The following is a 19700-nucleotide window of genomic DNA, read 5'->3' as shown; positions in this document are numbered from 1 at the left end:
ACCCCACCCCCTCATGCATGGCATTCCATTGAGACCCCACCCCCTCACACACTGCACTCCATTCCATCCCCACCCCCTCACACACTGCACTCCTTTGAGACCCCACCCCCTCACACACTGCACTCCATTCCATCCCCACCCCCTCACACACTGCACTCCTTTGAGACCCCACCCCCTCACACACTGCACTCCATTGAGACCCCACCCCCTCATACACTGTCCTCCATTGCATTCCCACCCCCTCACACACTGCACTTCTTTGAGACCCCAGCCCCTCACACACTACACTCCATTGAGACCCCACCCCCTCATACACTGTCCTCCATTGCATCCCCACCCCCTCACACACTACACTCCATTGAGACCCCACCCCCTCACACACAGCACTCCATTCCATCCCCACCCCCTCACACACTGCACTTCTTTGAGACCCCAGCCCCTCACACACTACACTCCATTGAGACCCCACCCCCTCACACACAGCACTCCATTGAGACCCCACCCGTTCACACACTGCACTCCATTGAGACCCCACCCCCTCACACACTGCACTCCTTTGAGACCCCACCCCCTCATACACTGTCCTCCATTGCATTCCCACCCCCTCACACACTGCACTCCATTGAGTCCCCATCCTCTCTCTCACACTGCACTCCATTGAGTTGCCGCCCCCTCACACACTGTACCCCATCCAACTCCCCACCCCCTCACACACTGTGCCCTATCCATCCCCCAACCTCACACACTGCTCCCCATCCACTCTCACACATTGTGCCCCATCCAACACCCCACCCTCACACACACACTGTACCCCATTCAACACCCCACCCTCTCACAGACACTCTACCCAATCCAATACCCCACCCTCACGTGCACGTTGTCCCCCATCCAACTCTCCATCTTCACAAAGGATTCCCCACACTGTCACAAGCACTTTCCACTGACCACGTTATTGAGAGATTGCGAGTTATTTGGATGATTTTGCAGTCACTTATATTCTCCTCTTTATTTGGACATTGTACTGGGTACAGGGAGTCCGGCCATGGACACTTGTGCTGGGTATAGGGAGCCTGGCTGTAGGCACTGTGCCGGGTACAGGGAGCCCGGCCGTGGGCACTGTGCTGGGTATAAGGGGCCCGGCTATGGACACTATGCTGGGTACAGGGAGCCTGGCCGTGGGCACTGTGCTGGGTACAGGGAGCCTGGCCGTGGACACTATGCTAGGTACAGGGAGCCCGGCCGTGGGCACTGTGCTGGGTACAGGGAGCCTGGCCGTGGGCACTGTGCTGGGTACAGGGAGCCCGGCCATGGGCACTGTGCCGGGTACAGGGAGCCCAGCCGTGGGCACTGTGCTGGGTACAGAGAGCCTGACCGTGGACACTATGCTGGGTACAGGGAGCCTGGCTGTAGGCACTGTGCTGGGTACAGGGAGCCCGGCTGTGGATTGAGCGTTAGCTGTCCTCTATCGGGTGAGAAGGCACAGAATTGTCACTGCCTTTTGGGAAATTGCTGTTGTCTGCCTGACTGTTGTCATAAATGGAGAGTCTGACACCAACTCTCTTGGAGTTCAAGCGTTAGCTGCAGTAATATGGCTGTCATATTGTTTACAGATAGTGGATGTCAGCATATTGAGAATATTCCCATTCCATTCATCTTTGACTTCATTCTTAAATGTCAAATTTGGAATGTCTTATCACACACATGTTGCTCCTTGATTGTCTGGCTGTGGTGAGAAACCATATTGAAGGTCTCCATTAGCTCCTGAACAGGTTTTCTAGGTTGGGGGGGTGGAGAGGGAGGATGTGTGCTTCAAGTGTATTGACTCTCCAGGAGACTGTCTGACACTCTGACCCTGTCACTCTGTTGCAGGGTTACCTATGAAGATGAGTTTAAGAAGGAAATTACAACATTTCAATGCACAGGTGAAGACAAAGCTCAAGTGGGCAGGGTCAGACAAGCCCCAGTTCGACTGCCAGGTAAGTATGACTGTCTGCACATCTGTAAGACCTCCCTCACATCTGTACCACTGAAATAGTAAGTATCAGAGAAAACTCCTCTCCCACCTCTTACCAAATAATGGTCTGTTTAACAGAATAGGGACAATAGAGTAGGTCATTCAATCTGATGAGTCAATCACCTCATGGCCAATAACCTCAATGCCTCTTTCTCGCACGATACCTTCATATCATTAGTGTCCAGAAGCTTCTCAATTTATGACTTAAACATGCTTAATGACTGTAATTCTCTATCTCTACCTAAAGACCTACCACCCTCTGATTAAAGAAGTTCCTTCCCATCCCAGTTTTAAATGGCCTGCCCTTTTACCTGATATTACTTCCCATAATTCCTAGCATAGAGCAAGATCCCATTGTCACCCACCCTTCAGTGTCCTGTCAGCATTTTGTAAATGTCAATGAGATCACCTGTAATAGTTTCAAATTCTCATAACTATAGGCCCAGCTTCCTTAACTGTCCTCATAAAAAAGTCCCACCATCCCAGGGATTTATCTGGTGAAATTCTGTCGGTGCATTCCCTCTATATGTACCTTCCTTCAATAGGGAGACATGACTCCATACTCCAGGTGCAGTCTCACTATGCTCAATACAATCACCGCCAGATACCTATGCTCACATCTCCAACAAACCATTTGACTTCCTAATCGCTTGCTGTATCTTCTTGCTAGGTTTTAGCAACTCATGAACAAAGATTCCAAGGTCCCTTGGGTGCCGGTACTTCCTAACCTCTCTGTTTCAGAAATAATTTGTCCTTTTTTTCGACCAAAGTGAGTAACTTCCCACTCTCATCGCTGTTATCAAGGATTTTCAATGTTGCTATTTAAAAAGTGGGCGGCACGGTGGCACAGTGGTTAGCACTGCTGCCTCACAGCGCCAGAGACCTGGGTTCAATTCCCGCCTCAGGCGACTGACTGTGTGGAGTTTACACGTTCTCCCCGTGTCTGCGTGGGTTTCCTCCGGGTGCTCCGGTTTCCTCCCACAGTCCAAACATGTGCAGATTAGGTGAATTGGCCATGCTAAATTGCCTGTAGTGTTAGGTGAAAGGGTAAATGTAGGGGAATGGAGGGTCAGTGTGGACTTGTTGGGCCGAAGGGCCTGTTTCCACACTAAGTAATCTAATCTAAACTTCACTTATTCACATTATATTCTACCTGCCATGTTCTTGCTTAGCCTGTTTAACTGCACTTGAAGTTTCCTCATCTAATTTTATGTCATTGGTAAATTTGGAAGTATTACTTTTGATTCCATAAACTAATTGTGTTAATAGCGGTGCCCCAAGTCTCATACTGGTGGCACCCCATCGTGGGAAAAATCCATCTACTCCTACTGTCTGTCTTTCTGTCTGTTAACTAATTCTCATTCCATGCTGATTCACTACCCCTAATCTAACTTTACTTACTCAACTTCTGTATAAGACCTTATCAAAAGCCTTAAAATATCCACATCCACTGGTTCTCCTAGATTTATGATAGAATTAACACCCTCAAAAACTTCAGCACATTTGTCCAAGGATTTCTCTTTCATAAAACCATGTTGACTCTGCTCAAGAATACCCAAGTATCCAGTTATCACATTCTTTCTAATAGTTTCTATCTTGCTAATTCATCACTACCCACAGGATTATGTGAAAAATCGAGAAAATGTTAGGTGTCGGCTGGGGCTAGGTATTGTCTGCATTGATGCATTATTCCAGTTTAATAGACATGGGAGGTTCAGCAGACCTAAAATTAAACTATCTAAAATCAGGAATGCACCGGATGTTGGGGCATTTCTATTTCCAGAGAGCAGTGTTCTTTGGAATATGTTGTTGCTTGGTGTGGTTAATGCTGACTTCAAGATGGAGCTGGACCAGTTCCTGACTGAGGTGGAGATTGAATCCTAGAGAGGGAAGTAACTTATTAAATGCAATGCATGGGATCTCTGGTTTTGCTTGTCAAATGGGGCTGGAGAGGAATTTTCCAAAATATATTTTCCTTTATTTTCACATCTCCATGAGGATGACGTGGCTCTGGGATGCGTGGATGATGCTGAGAGCATGGACAATGAGGGAAGGAGTGTTAACCATGATAGCCCCTCCTCACAAATAGGAACAACCTGTTTCAACTAACAAGATTCAATTAATGAAAAAACTGGGGAAATCAAAACTGAAACAAATGCTACAAGAGGGACAGAAAGGGAAGCAAGAGAGGAGGGGGAATGGCATTTTCGATAAGGGATAGCATTACAGCTGTGCTGAGGGAGGACATTTCCGGAGATACATCCAGGGAAGTTATTTGGGTGGAACTGAGAAATAAGAAAGGGATGATCACCTTATTGGGATTGTATTATAGACCCCCCGAATAGTCAGAGGGAAATTGAGAAACAAGTTTGTAAGGAGATCTCAGTTATCTGTAAGAATAATATGGTGGTTATGGTAGGGGATTTTAACTTTCCAAACATGGACTCTGACTTTTATAGTGTTAAGGGTTTAGATGGAGAGGTTTTTGTTAATTGTGTACAAGAAAATTTTCTGATTCAGTATGTGGATGGACCTACTAGAGAAGATGCAAAACCTGACCTACTCTTGGGAAATAAGGCAGGGCAGGTGACTGAGGTGTCAGTGGGGAGTACTTTGGGGCCAGCGACCATAATTCTATTAGTTTTAAAATAGTGATGGAAAAGGATAGACCAGATCTAAAAGTTGAAGTTCTAAGTTGTAGAAAGGCCAATTTTGATGGTATTAGGCAAGAACTTTTGAAAGCTATTTGGGGACAGATGTTCGCAGGTGAAGGGATGGCTGGAAAATGGGAAGCCTTCAGAAATGAGATAATGAGAATCCAGAGACAGTATATTCCTGTCAGGGTGAAAGGGAAGGCTGGTAGGTATAGGGAATGCTGGATGAGTAAAGAAATTGAGGGTTTGGTTGAGAAAAAGAAGGAAGCATATGTCAGGTACAGACAGGATAGATCGAGTGAATCGTTAGAAGAGTATAAAGGCAGTAGGAGTATATTTAAGAGTGAAATCAGGAGGGCAAAAAGGGGTCATGAGATAGCTTTGGCAAATACATTAAGGACAAAAGGGTAACTAGGGAGAGAATAGGGCCTGTCAAAGATCAGCAGGCTAGGCAGCATCCGAGGAGCAGGAGAATCGACGTTTCAGGCATAAGCCCTTCTTCATTAAACACTGAGATCCTTGTAGAGGGAGGAGGAAAGCTTCTTCAAGGTAGGCATCCTTGCAAGAGGATCCACAGTAGGTTAAGATCAACTTAAAACGCTGAGATCCTTAATGAAGAAAGGGTAATGCCGGAAACGCTATTCTCCTGCTCCTCGGATGCTATCTGGCCTGCTGTGCTTTTCCAGCATCACACTTTTCAACTCTGGACTCCAGCATCTGCAGTCCTCACTTTCTCCCTGTCAAAGATCAGCAAGGCGGCCTTTGTGTGGAGCCGCAGGAGACGAGGGAGATTCTAAACAAGTATTTTGCATCAGTATTTACTGTGGAAAAGGATATGTAAGATATAGAATGTAGGGAAATAGATGGTGACACCTTCAAAAATGTCCATATTTCAGAGGAGAAAGTGCTGGATATCTTGAAATGCATAAAAATAGATAAATCCCCAGGACCTGATCAGGTATATCCTAGAACTCTGTGGGAAGCTAGAGAAGTGATTACTGGGCCTCTTGATATTTGTATCATCGATAGTCACAGGTGAGGTGCCGTAAAACTGGAGGTTGGCAAACGTGGTGCCACTGTTTAAGAAGGGTGGTAGTCTGACATCGGTGGTGGGCACATTGTTGGAGGGAATCCTGAAGGACAGGATGTACTTGGAAAGGCGAGGACTGATTAGGCTTTGTGCATGGGAAATCATGACTCACAAACTTGATTGAGTTTTTTGAAGAAATAACAAAGAGGATTGATGAGGACATAGCAGTAGATGTGATCTATATGGACTTCAGTAAGGTGTTCGACAAGGTTCTCCATGGGAGACTGATTAGCAAGGTTAGATCTCATGGAATACAGGGAGAACTAGCCATTTGGATACAGAACTGGCTCAAAGGTAGAAGACAGAGGGTAGTGGTGATGAAGGGCTGTTTTTCAGACTAGAGACTGGTGATCAGTGGAGTGCCACAAGGATCGGTGCTGGGTTCACTACTTTTCATCATTTATATTATTGATTTGGATGTGAGCATAAGAGGTATAGTTAGTAAGTTTGCTGATGACACCAAAATTGGAGGTGTAGTGGACAGCAAAGAAGGTTACCTCAGATTACAATGGGATCTTGATCAGATGGGCCAATGGGCTGAGAAGTGGCAGATGGAGTTTAATTTAGATAAATGTGAGGTGCTGCATTTTGGAAAAGCAAATCTTAGCAGGACTTATACACTTAATGGTAAGGTCCTAGGGAGTGTTGCTGAACAAAGAGACCTTGGAGTGCAGGTTCATAGCTCCTTGAAAGTGGAGTTGCAGGTAGATAGGTCAGTGAAGAAGGCGTTTGGTATGCTTTTCTTTATTGGTCAGAGTATTGAGTACAGGAGTTGGGAGGTCATGTTGCAGTTATACAGGACATTGGTTAGGCCACTGTTGGAATATTGCGTGCAATTCTGGTCTCCTTTCTATCGGAAAGATGTTGTGAAATTTGAAAGGGTTCAGAAAAAATTTACAAGGATTTTGCCAAGGTTGGAGAATTTGAGCTATAGGGAGAGGCTGAACAGACTAGGGCTGGAGCATTGGAGGCTGAGGGGTGACCTTATGGAGGTTTATAAAGTCATGAGGGGCATAGACAGGATAAATAGATAAAGTATTTTCCCTATCGTGGGGGAGTCCAGAACTAGAGGGCATAGGTTTAGGGTGAGAGGGGAAAAATATAAAAGAGACCTAAGGGCAATATTTTCACAAGGGGTGGTACGTATATGGAATGAGTTGCCAGAAGAAGTGGTGGAGGCTGGTACAATTACAACGTTTAAAAGGCATTTGGATGGGTATATGAATAGGAAGGGGTCGGAGGGATATGGGCCAGGTAGTGGCAGGTGGGACTAGATTGGGTTGGGATATCTGGTTGGTGTGAATAGGTTGGACTGAAGGGTCTGTTTCCGTGCTGTACATCTCTATGACTCTATAACTGTGGATGCTGGAAATTTGGAACAAAAACAGAAATTGCTGGAAAAACTCAACAGGTCTGGCAGCATCTTTGAAGAGAAATTAGAATTAATGTTTCAGGTCCGATGACTCTTCCTCAGTACTGCGGAAAGGTCACTGGACGTGAAACGTTAATTCTGATTTCTGTCCACAGATGCTGCCAGACCTGCTGAGTTTTTCCAGCAATTTCTCATTTTGTTTCGGATTTCTAGCACCCGCAGGTCTCAAGGCTTTTCCAAAACAGATGGATTATTACAACTGACAAATAGCAGGTGGGCTGAATGGCCTCTTTATCTAGTGTAACTCACTGTATGAATGTGGTTGGGAATTTTCAGAGGCCCCAGATAATGGTATAGTGTGACTGAGTGACTGCTGTTCTAATGCTGATCAGCTGCACAGAAACCCCTATGTGATAGACCAACATCAAGACGCTGTTTTATTTGACAGTGTCAGTCTGGCATTATGGGAATACTCTCAACCCCGAGCCATAAGGTTCTGGGTTCAAGTCCCACACTGGAGATGTGACCACAGAATATAGGCCTCTGCTACCCTCTTAATGATAACGAAATAGCCCATTAATGACCCTGGAAGAACAGCAGGGCAGTTCTGGCCAATATTTATCCCTCAACTAATAATGCAAATGGATTATAACATCATAACTGGTTGTGGGATCTTACTAGTTGTAAATTGTCTGCTGGGTTTCCTGCATAACAACAGTTACCAGACTTGGGACTGATTTAATTGGCTGAAATTGCTATGGGCCCTCATGTTCAGTGCTATGAAAACACATGTCTTTCTTTGCTTTTTACAGTGTTTAATGGTGTTCCAGAGTTGTGTATTAATCACTGATTAATGAACTGTTCTGACAGCTCCAGAGCCATACCCCAACCGTCAAGTACAGAAAACTTGGTCAGAAACAACAGACACCAAGAGAGTGAAAAGAGACACGACAACACCAACATTGTTACCACAAAGCGACCAGGTAATGGTACAGCAGGGGAGCTATTGATAGTAGCCTGTTAATGTGAAGAGCCTAGGTAATCGAGGTGGCTTGGGAGACAGGCTTGTGGTAAAAGCAATCAGGACGAGCGCGAATGCAAAATCAGTCCTTAGGCCCAGCAGACATCTTTATAAAGAGTCTCAGTTGAGGATAGGCAACTCAGCAAGACAGCTCATTCACAGCACACTGTACACTATAGGAGCCATTTCCCACCAGGTAAACTCTCCCTTCCCAGTTTCCTTACTGCTGCTGTCTAGTTCAATAATGACGATTTAACATTTATAACGACAGCGGAACCTCGATTACCCGAAGGATACAGGTGGGGAATATTTGGTTCGGTTAATTGAATTCCAGATTATCAAAACAGAGTTTAGCTGAGCATTGGGACCTTGTGATCTTGCCAGATAATGCGATGTTCGGATAATCAAATGCCGGATAATCGAGGTTCCTCTGTGTTTAATATTTTATTCTCTTAAGTTTCACCACATTTCATAACAGATCAATAGATGAAACTTTGATCACTTACCATCTTCTATATAGTGCCTGCATATCACACACATTGTGTACAATGTCTGTATATCTCAAACACTGGGTATAGTGTGTGGATAATCACACAATGGGTACAGTGTTTGACACATACACACATCAGGTGCGATGTTTGCATGTCACACACTAGGTACAGTCTGTATATCATGCACACATTGGTATAGTATCTGTATGCTGCAAACATGGGAAGAACATCTCTAATATCACACACACTCAATACAGTGTCTGAATTTCATACACACTGGATATCATGCACATTGTGTACTGGCTCTGTATACCTCTCCATCTGCACAAGTATCTGTGTACTTCAACACTGAGTATATCTGAAACACAAGATACACTGTCTATATATAATGCCCTCACGGGGACTGGTGTCTGTATATCACAACATACTGGGCCCCGTGTCTGTATATCACACCCACACTGGGCCAGATATCTGTATATCACACCCACACTGGGAGGGTGTCTGTATATCTCACCCACACTGGGCCCGGTGTCTGTATGTCACATCCATACTGGGCCCGGTGTCTGTATATCACACCCACACTGGGCTCGGTGTCTATATATCACACCCACTTTGGGCCCAGTGTCTGTATATCATACCCACACTGAGCCCGGTGTCTGTATATCACATCCACACTGGGCCCGGTGTCTGTATGTCACAGCCACACTGGGCCCGGTGTCTGTATATCACACCCACACTGGGCCCGGTGTCTGTATGTCACGACCACACTGGGCCCGGTGTCTGTATATCACACCCACATTGGGCCCAGTGACTGTATGTCACGACCACACTGGGCCCGGTCTCTGTATATCACACCAAATTGGGCCTGATTTTTGTATATCAAATCCACACTGGGCCCGGTGTCTGCATATCACACCCACATTGGGCCCGGCGTCTGTATGTCACATCCACACTGGCCCCGGAGTCTGTATATCACACCTATATTGGGCCCGGAGTCTGTATGTCACGCCCACACTGGGCCTGGTGTCTGTATATCACGCCCACACTGGGCCCGGTGTCTATATATCACACCCACTTTGGGCCCAGTGTCTGTATATCATACCCACACTGAGCCCGGTGTCTGTATGTCACACCCACACTGGGCCCAGTGTCTGTATGTCACATCCACACTGGGCCCGGTGTCTGTATATCATACCTACATTGGGCCCAGTGTCTGTATGTCACACCCACACTGGGCCCAGTGTCTGTATATCACATCCACACTGGGCCCAGTGTCTGTATATCACATCCACACTGGGCCCCGTGTCTATATATCACACCCACATTGGGCGTGGTGTCTGTATATCACACCCACACTGGGACCGGTGTCTGTATATCACACCCACACTGGGACCGGTGTCTGTATATCACACCTACATTGGGCCCGGTGTCTGTATATCACACCCACACTGGGCACGGTTTCTGTATATCACACCCACATTGGGCCCGGTGTCTATATATCATACCCACACTGGGCCCGGTGTCTGTATATCACACCCACACTGGGCCCGGTGTCTGTATGTCATATCCACACTGGGCCCGGTGTCTGTATGTCACAGCCACACTGGGCCCGGTGTCTGTATATCACACCCACACTGGGCCCGGTGTCTGTATGTCACGACCACACTGGGCCCGGTGTCTGTATATCACACCCACATTGGGCCCAGTGACTGTATGTCACGACCACACTGGGCCCGGTCTCTGTATATCACATCCACACTGGGCCCCGTGTCTATATATCACACCCACATTGGGCGTGGTGTCTGTATATCACACCCACACTGGGACCGGTGTCTGTATATCACACCTACACTGGGCCCGGTGTCTGTATATCACACCCACACTGGGACCGGTGTCTGTATATCACACCTACATTGGGCCCGGTGTCTGTATATCACACCCACACTGGGCACGGTTTCTGTATATCACACCCACATTGGGCCCGGTGTCTATATATCATACCCACACTGGGCCCGGTGTCTGTATATCACACCCACACTGGGCCCGGTGTCTGTATGTCATATCCACACTGGGCCCGGTGTCTGTATGTCACAGCCACACTGGGCCCGGTGTCTGTATATCACACCCACACTGGGCCCGGTGTCTGTATGTCACGACCACACTGGGCCCGGTGTCTGTATATCACACCCACATTGGGCCCAGTGACTGTATGTCACGACCACACTGGGCCCGGTCTCTGTATATCACACCAAATTGGGCCTGATTTTTGTATATCAAATCCACACTGGGCCCGGTGTCTGCATATCACACCCACATTGGGCCCGGCGTCTGTATGTCACATCCACACTGGCCCCGGAGTCTGTATATCACACCTATATTGGGCCCGGAGTCTGTATGTCACGCCCACACTGGGCCTGGTGTCTGTATATCACGCCCACACTGGGCCCGGTGTCTATATATCACACCCACTTTGGGCCCAGTGTCTGTATATCATACCCACACTGAGCCCGGTGTCTGTATGTCACACCCACACTGGGCCCAGTGTCTGTATGTCACATCCACACTGGGCCCGGTGTCTGTATATCATACCTACATTGGGCCCAGTGTCTGTATGTCACACCCACACTGGGCCCAGTGTCTGTATATCACATCCACACTGGGCCCAGTGTCTGTATATCACATCCACACTGGGCCCCGTGTCTATATATCACACCCACATTGGGCGTGGTGTCTGTATATCACACCCACACTGGGACCGGTGTCTGTATATCACACCTACACTGGGCCCGGTGTCTGTATATCACACCCACACTGGGACCGGTGTCTGTATATCACACCTACATTGGGCCCGGTGTCTGTATATCACACCCACACTGGGCACGGTTTCTGTATATCACACCCACATTGGGCCCGGTGTCTATATATCATACCCACACTGGGCCCGGTGTCTGTATATCACACCCACACTGGGCCCGGTGTCTGTATGTCATATCCACACTGGGCCCGGTGTCTGTATATCACACCCTCACTGGGCCCGGCGTCTGTATATCACACCCTCACTGGGCCCGGCGTCTGTATATCACACCCACACTGGGCCCGGTGACTGTATATCACACCTACATTGGGCCCAGTTTCTGTATGTCACATCCGCACTGGGCCTGGTTTCTGTATATCACATCCATATTGGGCCCGGTTTCTGTATATCACACCCCCACAGGGCCCGGTGTCTGTATGTCACAACCACACTGGGCCCGGTGTCTGTATATCACAACCACATTGGGCCCAGTATCTGTATATCACACCCACACTGGGCCCGGTGTCCATATGTCACACCCACACTGGGCCCGGTGTCTGTATATCACGCCCAAACTGGGCCCAATGTCTGTATATCACACCCACACTGGGCCCGATGTCTGTATATCACACCCACACTGGGCCCGATGTCTGTATATCACACCCACACTGGGCCCGGTTCTGTATATCATGCCCACACTGGGCCCGGTGTCTGTATATCATGCCCACACTGGGCCCGGTGTCTGTATATCACACCCACACTGGGCCCGGTTTCTGCATATCACACCTATACTGGGCCCGGTGACCGCGCTTATATGATGTGATTCAGTCATGGTCTTCATGTACCTGCTGCTATCGAACTCTCTAAGATAAATTGTTTTTTTTTGCTCAGAGTGTGGACATGAACCAAATCTGTGAGTACCATCGCAAACTCGAGAACTTGGCAAGATGTCAAACTGTTAACAGTCTGATAAAACAGGTACAGCATCATGTTCCAAGGGGTTAGCCTCATCACTGTCATTGCCTCATCGCTCAATATTTGCCATGTCACAAGCCCTTACCCTCCACAGCCCATAAGACCATTAGGCCACAGGAAATAGGAGAAGGAGTAGGCCATTTGGCCCATCAAATCTGCTCTAGCATCCATTATGATCATGGCTGATCCAACATTCTTCACATCCACTTTCCTGCCCTTTTCCCATAATTCTTGATTCCTCTCCTGACCAAGAGTCTATCTCAGTTTTAAAGGTACACAAGGTCTCAGTCAGTGCATTCCAAACACGAACCATTCTCTGTGTAAAAAATGGCCTTTTACCTTATCTTATCTTTCTCTGAAATCACTTCTGTTGTGGGCAAAGTCTTAGAGAGAATTGTAAGGGATAGGATTTATGAACATCTGGATAGGAATAATGTGATCAAGGATAGTCAGCATGGCTTTGTGAAGGGCAGGTCGTGCCTCACAAACCTTATTGAATTCTTTGAGAAGGTGACTAAGGAGGTGGACGAGGGTAAAGCAGTAGATGTGGTGTATATGGATTTTAGTAAGGCATTTGATAAGGTTCCCCATGGTAGGCTACTGTAAAAAATATGGAGGTATGGCATTGAGGGTGAGTTGGAGGTTTGGGCTTGGGTCGGCGCAACATCGAGGCCGAAGGGCCTGTACTGTGCTGTATTTTTCTATGTTCTATGTTCTAACTCTATTCAAATCCCTTAGAATTCTGAAGATCTCCTAGGACAGCAGCCACAGGTTCTCCAATCCACACGTCCTCATTTCTGCAACTATCCTCATGTAGTTTTTCAGCACCTTCACCAATATAGTTCCATTTTTCCTGAAATACACTGCCCACAATTAGACACAATACTACACATTGATACTGAACCAGTATTTTATCAGATGTTCAGTAGAACTTCCTTTATTTTGTACTCCAGGCCTCCATTTAGAAAATCCAGATCCAAGTTGCCTAAAGAATCCACATTAAAAACTGGCACTCCCTGACTATATAGCACTCTCCCTGTCAGGGTCATCAGCCCCTTCAGTAACCACGGTACTGCAGGCCTCAACAATAAAGGATATTCTTCCATTCTATTCTGATTACTGCTGAATAAGATTCATCTTCACTTACCTAACAAGTCCTCTTCCAGCTCTGACACTATGACCGAGGGGTCAATCAGATAGTGGCAGGTTCTTGGGGGAACCCTGTGTCATGCGTAAGCCTCAGTCTGACCAAGACGTTAGAGGGGTGATTGGAGGGGCAAGGACTTGGGAAAATCCCCTCCCACCTCCCGTTGTAAAGCTGAGACTACTTCTTTTGTTAACAGATGACGATCTTCAGCCCCTTTGCTCAGTGTATCCACCGCTGAACAGCCTAGCTCTGTTTTGCCCTTTGCACCGGATACCACCCCACACCAGGCTTTGATGCAAATAAGTTACCTCTGTTAATCCTTTCAAACCTTTTCCTCATCTTAAATATCTCAATTAAATTATCCTTTAATTTCCTGTACCCAAGGGAGTACCATGTACTACTGCTCCTCGGATACTGCCTGAACTGCCGTACTCTTCCAGCACCACTAATCCAGAATCTGGTTTCCAGCATCTGCAGTCATTGTTTTTACCCTGATTTTACCAAGGGAGTACAAACCTACTCTACTCAATCTGTCCTCATAACATTATCCTGATTTATTTTTCCTGACCTTTGAGCCCAGGGCTTAAGTGTTCTAAAAGGTCAGAAAAATCAGTCTCTTCACCCACTTCTCCAGTTGACCAATGAGGAAGGGGTAGTGTTGGTCTCCATGGGATTTCTCACATTCTGTTTCTCCCATTAAAGGTGCTGACAGCCCGAGGATTACAGGAACTGGCTAGTGACCCAGCCTTCGTTGCAATGACTGTGAGTGAGATGGCAGAAGCTTGCCTGATGAGCAATGAGCTGGAGAGCACAGCACTGAGCCTGGTGGAAGGCCACTCAGTATCAACAGAACCCAAAAACAACCTCTCACCTGAAGCCCAGGTGGATCTGCCATCCAGCTCCTGCTGAGCACTTTCTGAAAGGATAAGCTGAGGCAAGGGAGTGATGTTCCATTGCCACAGCTGAATTACTGTCTTGTTTACTTTTTGTGTTTGGAAATCTGTCACTATCACCAAAGGGTGTGAGGTAATATGTTTGAAAATGTATGAGATTTCAGCTGCTTCAGATACTGCCTGAGTACTGTATGGAAACTTTCGGACACAGCAGCAGAGAGTGGAATTCTCCACAGTTACTGTGACATCGTTAGGCCATGTTGGCTAGGTTCCTACTTCAGTCACACACAAGCATGGTATCATTACTCTTGTACATCAGTGTGAAAAAGGCTGATTAAACACTCAGTGCTGACAAGATCTTATGGACTTTTGTGTTTGCAGGAGTTCATGCATGTCGTTCATAAGCCACTAACTCAGTGAGTAATCTTAATCATTTTACCCAGATCTGTATATTCAGGTGGGAGTGACAGTGCTGTATTTGGGTGAACACAAAACATCTTCTGGTGTCTGCAGAATCTGGCTAGGGCATGATGTATGGGAGGCCATACAGCGTGTCAACACAATCAAACATTATTTGAGAACATAGCAGTAGAACCTTACCAAAATCTCTCATAGCAAGAGGAGTGAACCGTTCAGATCCTTGAGCATATTACACTATTTAGTCAGATTGTAACTGCTCTTAACTGTTTTCATACAGTTTAATACTCTTGCCTCCAAATTTTAGTTTTCAATTTATTAATTTAAGGTAGCCTCACTGGCTTTCTGAGGAGAGTTTTTTCAGATTTGTATGTGTGAAGGAGTAATTCCTGCCCTCACCCCTGAGGGACTTAGTTGTAATTCTAGCGTCTAGACCTCCCAGCAGTGTATCTACACATGCCTGACCAACTTCCCATAATCCACTCTCAGTAAACTCTCAGTAGGGCGGTTAGCACTGCTGCCTCATAGTGCCAGAGACCCGGGTTCAATTCCTGCCTCAGATGACTGACTGTGTGGAGTTTGCACATTCTCCCCGTGTCTGCCTGGGTTTTTTTCCGGGTGTTCCGGTTTCCTCCCACAATCCAAAAAGTGTGCAGGTTAGGTGAATTGGCCAGGATAAATTGCCCGTAGTGTTAGGTGAAGGGATAAACGTAGGGGAATGGGTTTGGGTGGGTTGTGCTTCAGCGGGTCGGTGTGGACTTGTTGGGCCGAAGGGCCTGTTTCCACACTGTAAGTAATCTAATCTAAACCTGAGGCTCAATCTCATCAAATTCTAAAGTTAAAAATCACACAACACTAGGATATAGTCTAACAGGTTTATTTGGGAGCACTGCACCTTCCCCAGGTGAGCACTCCCAAAGCTAGTGCTTCCAAACAGACCTGGTGTTGTGTGATTTTTAACTTTGTCCACCCCAGTCCAACACCAACTCCTCCACATCATAGCTCCTCTCATCAAATTGTGCTAAATGTTCTCACTCCTAGATTCAAATCCCTGCACAGCCTCCCTCCTCCTGATCTCTGTAACCTTCCCCATCCCTCTGATCACCTCTGCCTTGAACTTAATCTCTACTCCATCCTCTGCCTTAGAAATGAAAGGCACCAGGAACAATAAGAGCTTAGATTGGAGCCTGCAACTTTCTCAGAGCTTAATCAGGTGGCCCGAAACTCCTAGAAGCCCCAAGACCATTTTGAGCTTGTCAGGCTTGAACATCACGAGTTGTTACTCTGATCCACCAGAGTTACTGGTGCGGACTTTTATTACTTATCGGCATTCTAATGGGGAACATGTAAAATTGATTTTCATGCAGTTGCTGCTGTAATTTGAGCCTTAAAAGCTTTCAGATTTAACATTCATGATGCTTCAGGTCCTACATTCTTGCGATCGCTAACTTGAAAACTTCTGTTGCCCTTCTAAGGTATGTGTGTCCTACTCAATTCCTCAGCTTCTTGTCAGTGAGTGGTTCAGTGAAGGGGAGAGGAATTTCACACTGACCACGTTTTTGTGACAACCCACACCCTTTCATACTCCCCCAGGCAGTCACTGTGCAAACTCCATACACTGCCAAATATGGATATCACACCTGGAACACTTCACTTTCAGATGTGATCAGTTGTGTTTCAATTTGTTTGATGTTAGACTGTGATGATTGTGATGTTTGCACTTTATAACATTACATTGCTTCATTCCAACTAAACTGACGTTACCAACAAATGCAGCAAAGGTATAATCTGCTCACATTAGAAAGGAGGTTTGTGCTGTGGTATTAACATCATCCTGGATACTGACACAAACTTCTGGATGTCTCCATTCCACACCCTCTGCATGTGTTCACATTCCTCTTAAAGGGTCCCTGCCTTAAATAACTGAACAAAAAAAACACAAGAGCCGACAAGGGTGCGGGGGCAGGGCAGTGGTTACGTGTGTGTTGCAAAGGAGACTTTCTGAATTCTTGAGTAGATCTCCAGCAGGAATGTGTAGGGAGGGCAGTTACAGGATAGCCCTGCCACCATTTACTACACAGCCTAGTCACAGGTGGACTCTTACTCGACAAGCTGCCTTTAGAGGTCAAAGTTCAGATCCAGTCCAGGTAGATTCCCTCAAGCAGGGAAAAGGGGCACAAACGAAAGCCCAAACTTGGAGATGATGAAAGAGAATGGACAAGGACAACATTACAGGGAAGAAACATGAAAATAAATTGGTGACAAGCAGAAAAGGGAATCCAAAGGCTTTGTTTGGACATTTTATCAGGAAACAGGTTCTCAGAGGAAGTGCGGAGACCAAAATGGAGATCTCTTGTTAGAGTCAGAGGGCATGACTCAGGTACTGCATGAACGTTTTATATCAGTTTATACCTTTGCCAGAGCCCATCTTCTGCTGTGTCAGACTAATAATCTGTAAAACTGCCAACATTTGTATAGGTAGCAAAAGCAAATGACTGTGGATGCTGGAGATCTTGAATGGAAGCAGAAAGTGCCAGAGAAACTCAGCAGGTAAAATACTTTCCACAGACCATCCCACCCCACCCCCTACCCCTGTAAATTACTAACTCCTTATCTCAAACTTACGTCCTCCAGTCTTAGACATATTTGCCATGGGGCAAAGATTCTCATTATTTACCCTCCGCCTCATCATTTTGCACACCTCAATATGGTCCCCCACCTCAGCCTGCTCTGCATGAGGGAAAACAAACCAAACTTATCCAATGTCTCCTCATAACTGAGATTTTCCATCCCAGGCAATATCCTGGCAAATCTCCTCTGCACCTTCTCCAATGTAATTCTGTCTTTCAATGCTATAGCAACCAGAACTATATACTACCAGTGCTTTATAAGGTTGAAACAAGAATCATAGAGATGTACAGCATGGAAACAGACCCTTCGGTCCAACCCGTCCATGTCGACCAGATATCCCAACCTAATCTAGTCCTACCTGCCAGTACCCGACCCATATCCCTCCAAACCCTTCCTATTCATATACCCATCCAAATGCCTCTTAAATGTTGCAATTGTACCAGCCTCCACCACATCCTCTGGCAGCTCATTCCATACACGTACCACCCTCTGTGTGAAAAAGTTGCCCCTTAGGTCTCTTTTATATCTTTCCCCTCTCACTCTAAACCTATGCCCTCTAGTACAGGACTCCCTGATCCCAGGGAAAAGACTTTGTCTATTTACCCTATCCATGCCCCTCATAATTTTGTAAACCACTCTAAGGTCATCCCTCAGCCTCCATGCTCCAGGGAAAACAGCCCTAGCCTGTTCAGCCTCTCCCTGTAGCTCAAATCCTCCAACCCTGGCAACATCCTTGTAAATCTTTTCTGAACCCTTTCAAGTTTCACAACATCTTTCTAATAGGAAGGCGACCAGAATTGCACGCATTATTCCAATAGTGGCCTAACCAATGTCCTGTACAGCCGCTACATGACCTCCCAACTCCTGTACTCAATACTCTGACCAATAAAGGAAAGCATATCAAATGCCTTCTTCACATCCTATCTACCTGCAACTCCACTTTCAAGGAGCTATGAATCTGCACTCCAAGGTCTCTTTGTTCAGCAACACTCCCTAGGACCTTACTATTAAGTGTATAAGTCCTGCTAAGATTTGTTTTCCTAAAATGCAGCACATCGCATTTATCCAAATTAAACTCCATCTGCCACTTCTCAGCACATTGGCCCATCTGGTCAAGATCCTGTTGTAATCTGAGGTAACCCTCTTCACTGTCCACTATACCTCTAATTTTGGTGTCATTTGCAAACTTACTAACTGTACCTTTTATGCTCACATCCAAATCATTTATGTAAATGACAAAAAGTAGAGGGCCCAGCACCGATCCTTGTGGCACTCCACTGGTCACAGGCCTCCATCTGAAAAACAACCCTCTACCTCCACCCTCTGTCTTCTACCTTTCAGCCAGTTCTGTATCCAAATTCCTAGTTCTCCCTGTATTCCATGAGATCTAATTTTGCTAATCAGTCTCCCATGGGGAACCTTGTCGAACGCCTTACTGAAGTCCATATAGATCACATCTCCGCTCTGCCCTCATCAATCTTTTTTGTTACTTCTTCAAAAACTCAATCAAGTTTGTGAGACATGATTTCCCACGCACAAAGCCATGTCAACCATCACTAATCAGTCCTTGCCTTTCCAAATACATGCTGAAAATGTGTTGCTGGAAAAGTGCAGTAGGTCAGGCAGCATCCATGGAACAGGAGATTCGACGTTTCGGGCATAAGCCCTTCTTCAGGAATGAGGAAAGTATGTCCAGCAGCCTGCTGGACACACTTTCCTCATTCCTGAAGAAGGGCTTATGCCCAAAATGTCGAATCCCCTGTTCCTTGGATGCTGCCTGACCTGCTACACTTTTCCAGCAACACATTTTCAGCTCTGATCTCCAGCATCTGCAGACCTCACTTTCTCCTTTTCCAAATACATGTACATCCTGTCCCTCAGGATTCCCTCCAACAACTTGCCCACCACTGAGGTCAGGCTCACCGGTCTATAGTTCCCTGGCTTGTCTTTACCACCCTTCTGAAACAGTGGCACCACGTTTGCCAACCTCCAGTCTTCTACACCTTGGCTAATGAAGGCAAGCATACTGTATGCCTTCTTCACCACCCTGCCTACCTGAGCGGACACATTGAGGGGTCTATGGATTTTGGCATCAAGGTTCTTTTGTTTGTCCTCTCCTCCCTTTCTCAACATCTCTATTTCCATTTCTGGGGATTGGCTGGCCACCCAATGTGCACTACAAACTCAGCAACCCCCACAGT

The 19700-nt window shown here is 46.5% G+C and overlaps 1 protein-coding gene across 2 annotated transcripts in view; it reads left to right on the top strand.

The window, feature by feature from the left end:
* Positions 1-14808, top strand: part of cacna1sa (calcium channel, voltage-dependent, L type, alpha 1S subunit, a) — a 227286-nt gene extending 212478 nt beyond the window's left edge. For both annotated transcript variants that reach the window (XM_060845641.1, XM_060845640.1), the window contains 4 exons: positions 1870-1976; positions 8001-8113; positions 12328-12414; positions 14261-14808. In XM_060845641.1, coding sequence (XP_060701624.1) covers positions 1870-1976; positions 8001-8113; positions 12328-12414; positions 14261-14467 — 514 coding nt within the window. In that variant the 3' untranslated portion in view covers positions 14468-14808. The remainder of the gene's footprint in view (positions 1-1869; positions 1977-8000; positions 8114-12327; positions 12415-14260) is intronic.
* Positions 14809-19700: the final 4892 nt, after the last annotated feature.

This window comes from Hemiscyllium ocellatum, chromosome 26 (assembly GCF_020745735.1).
Source record: "Hemiscyllium ocellatum isolate sHemOce1 chromosome 26, sHemOce1.pat.X.cur, whole genome shotgun sequence".
Lineage (NCBI taxonomy): Eukaryota > Metazoa > Chordata > Chondrichthyes > Orectolobiformes > Hemiscylliidae > Hemiscyllium > Hemiscyllium ocellatum.
This window is presented reverse-complemented; position numbering and strand designations above follow the sequence as displayed.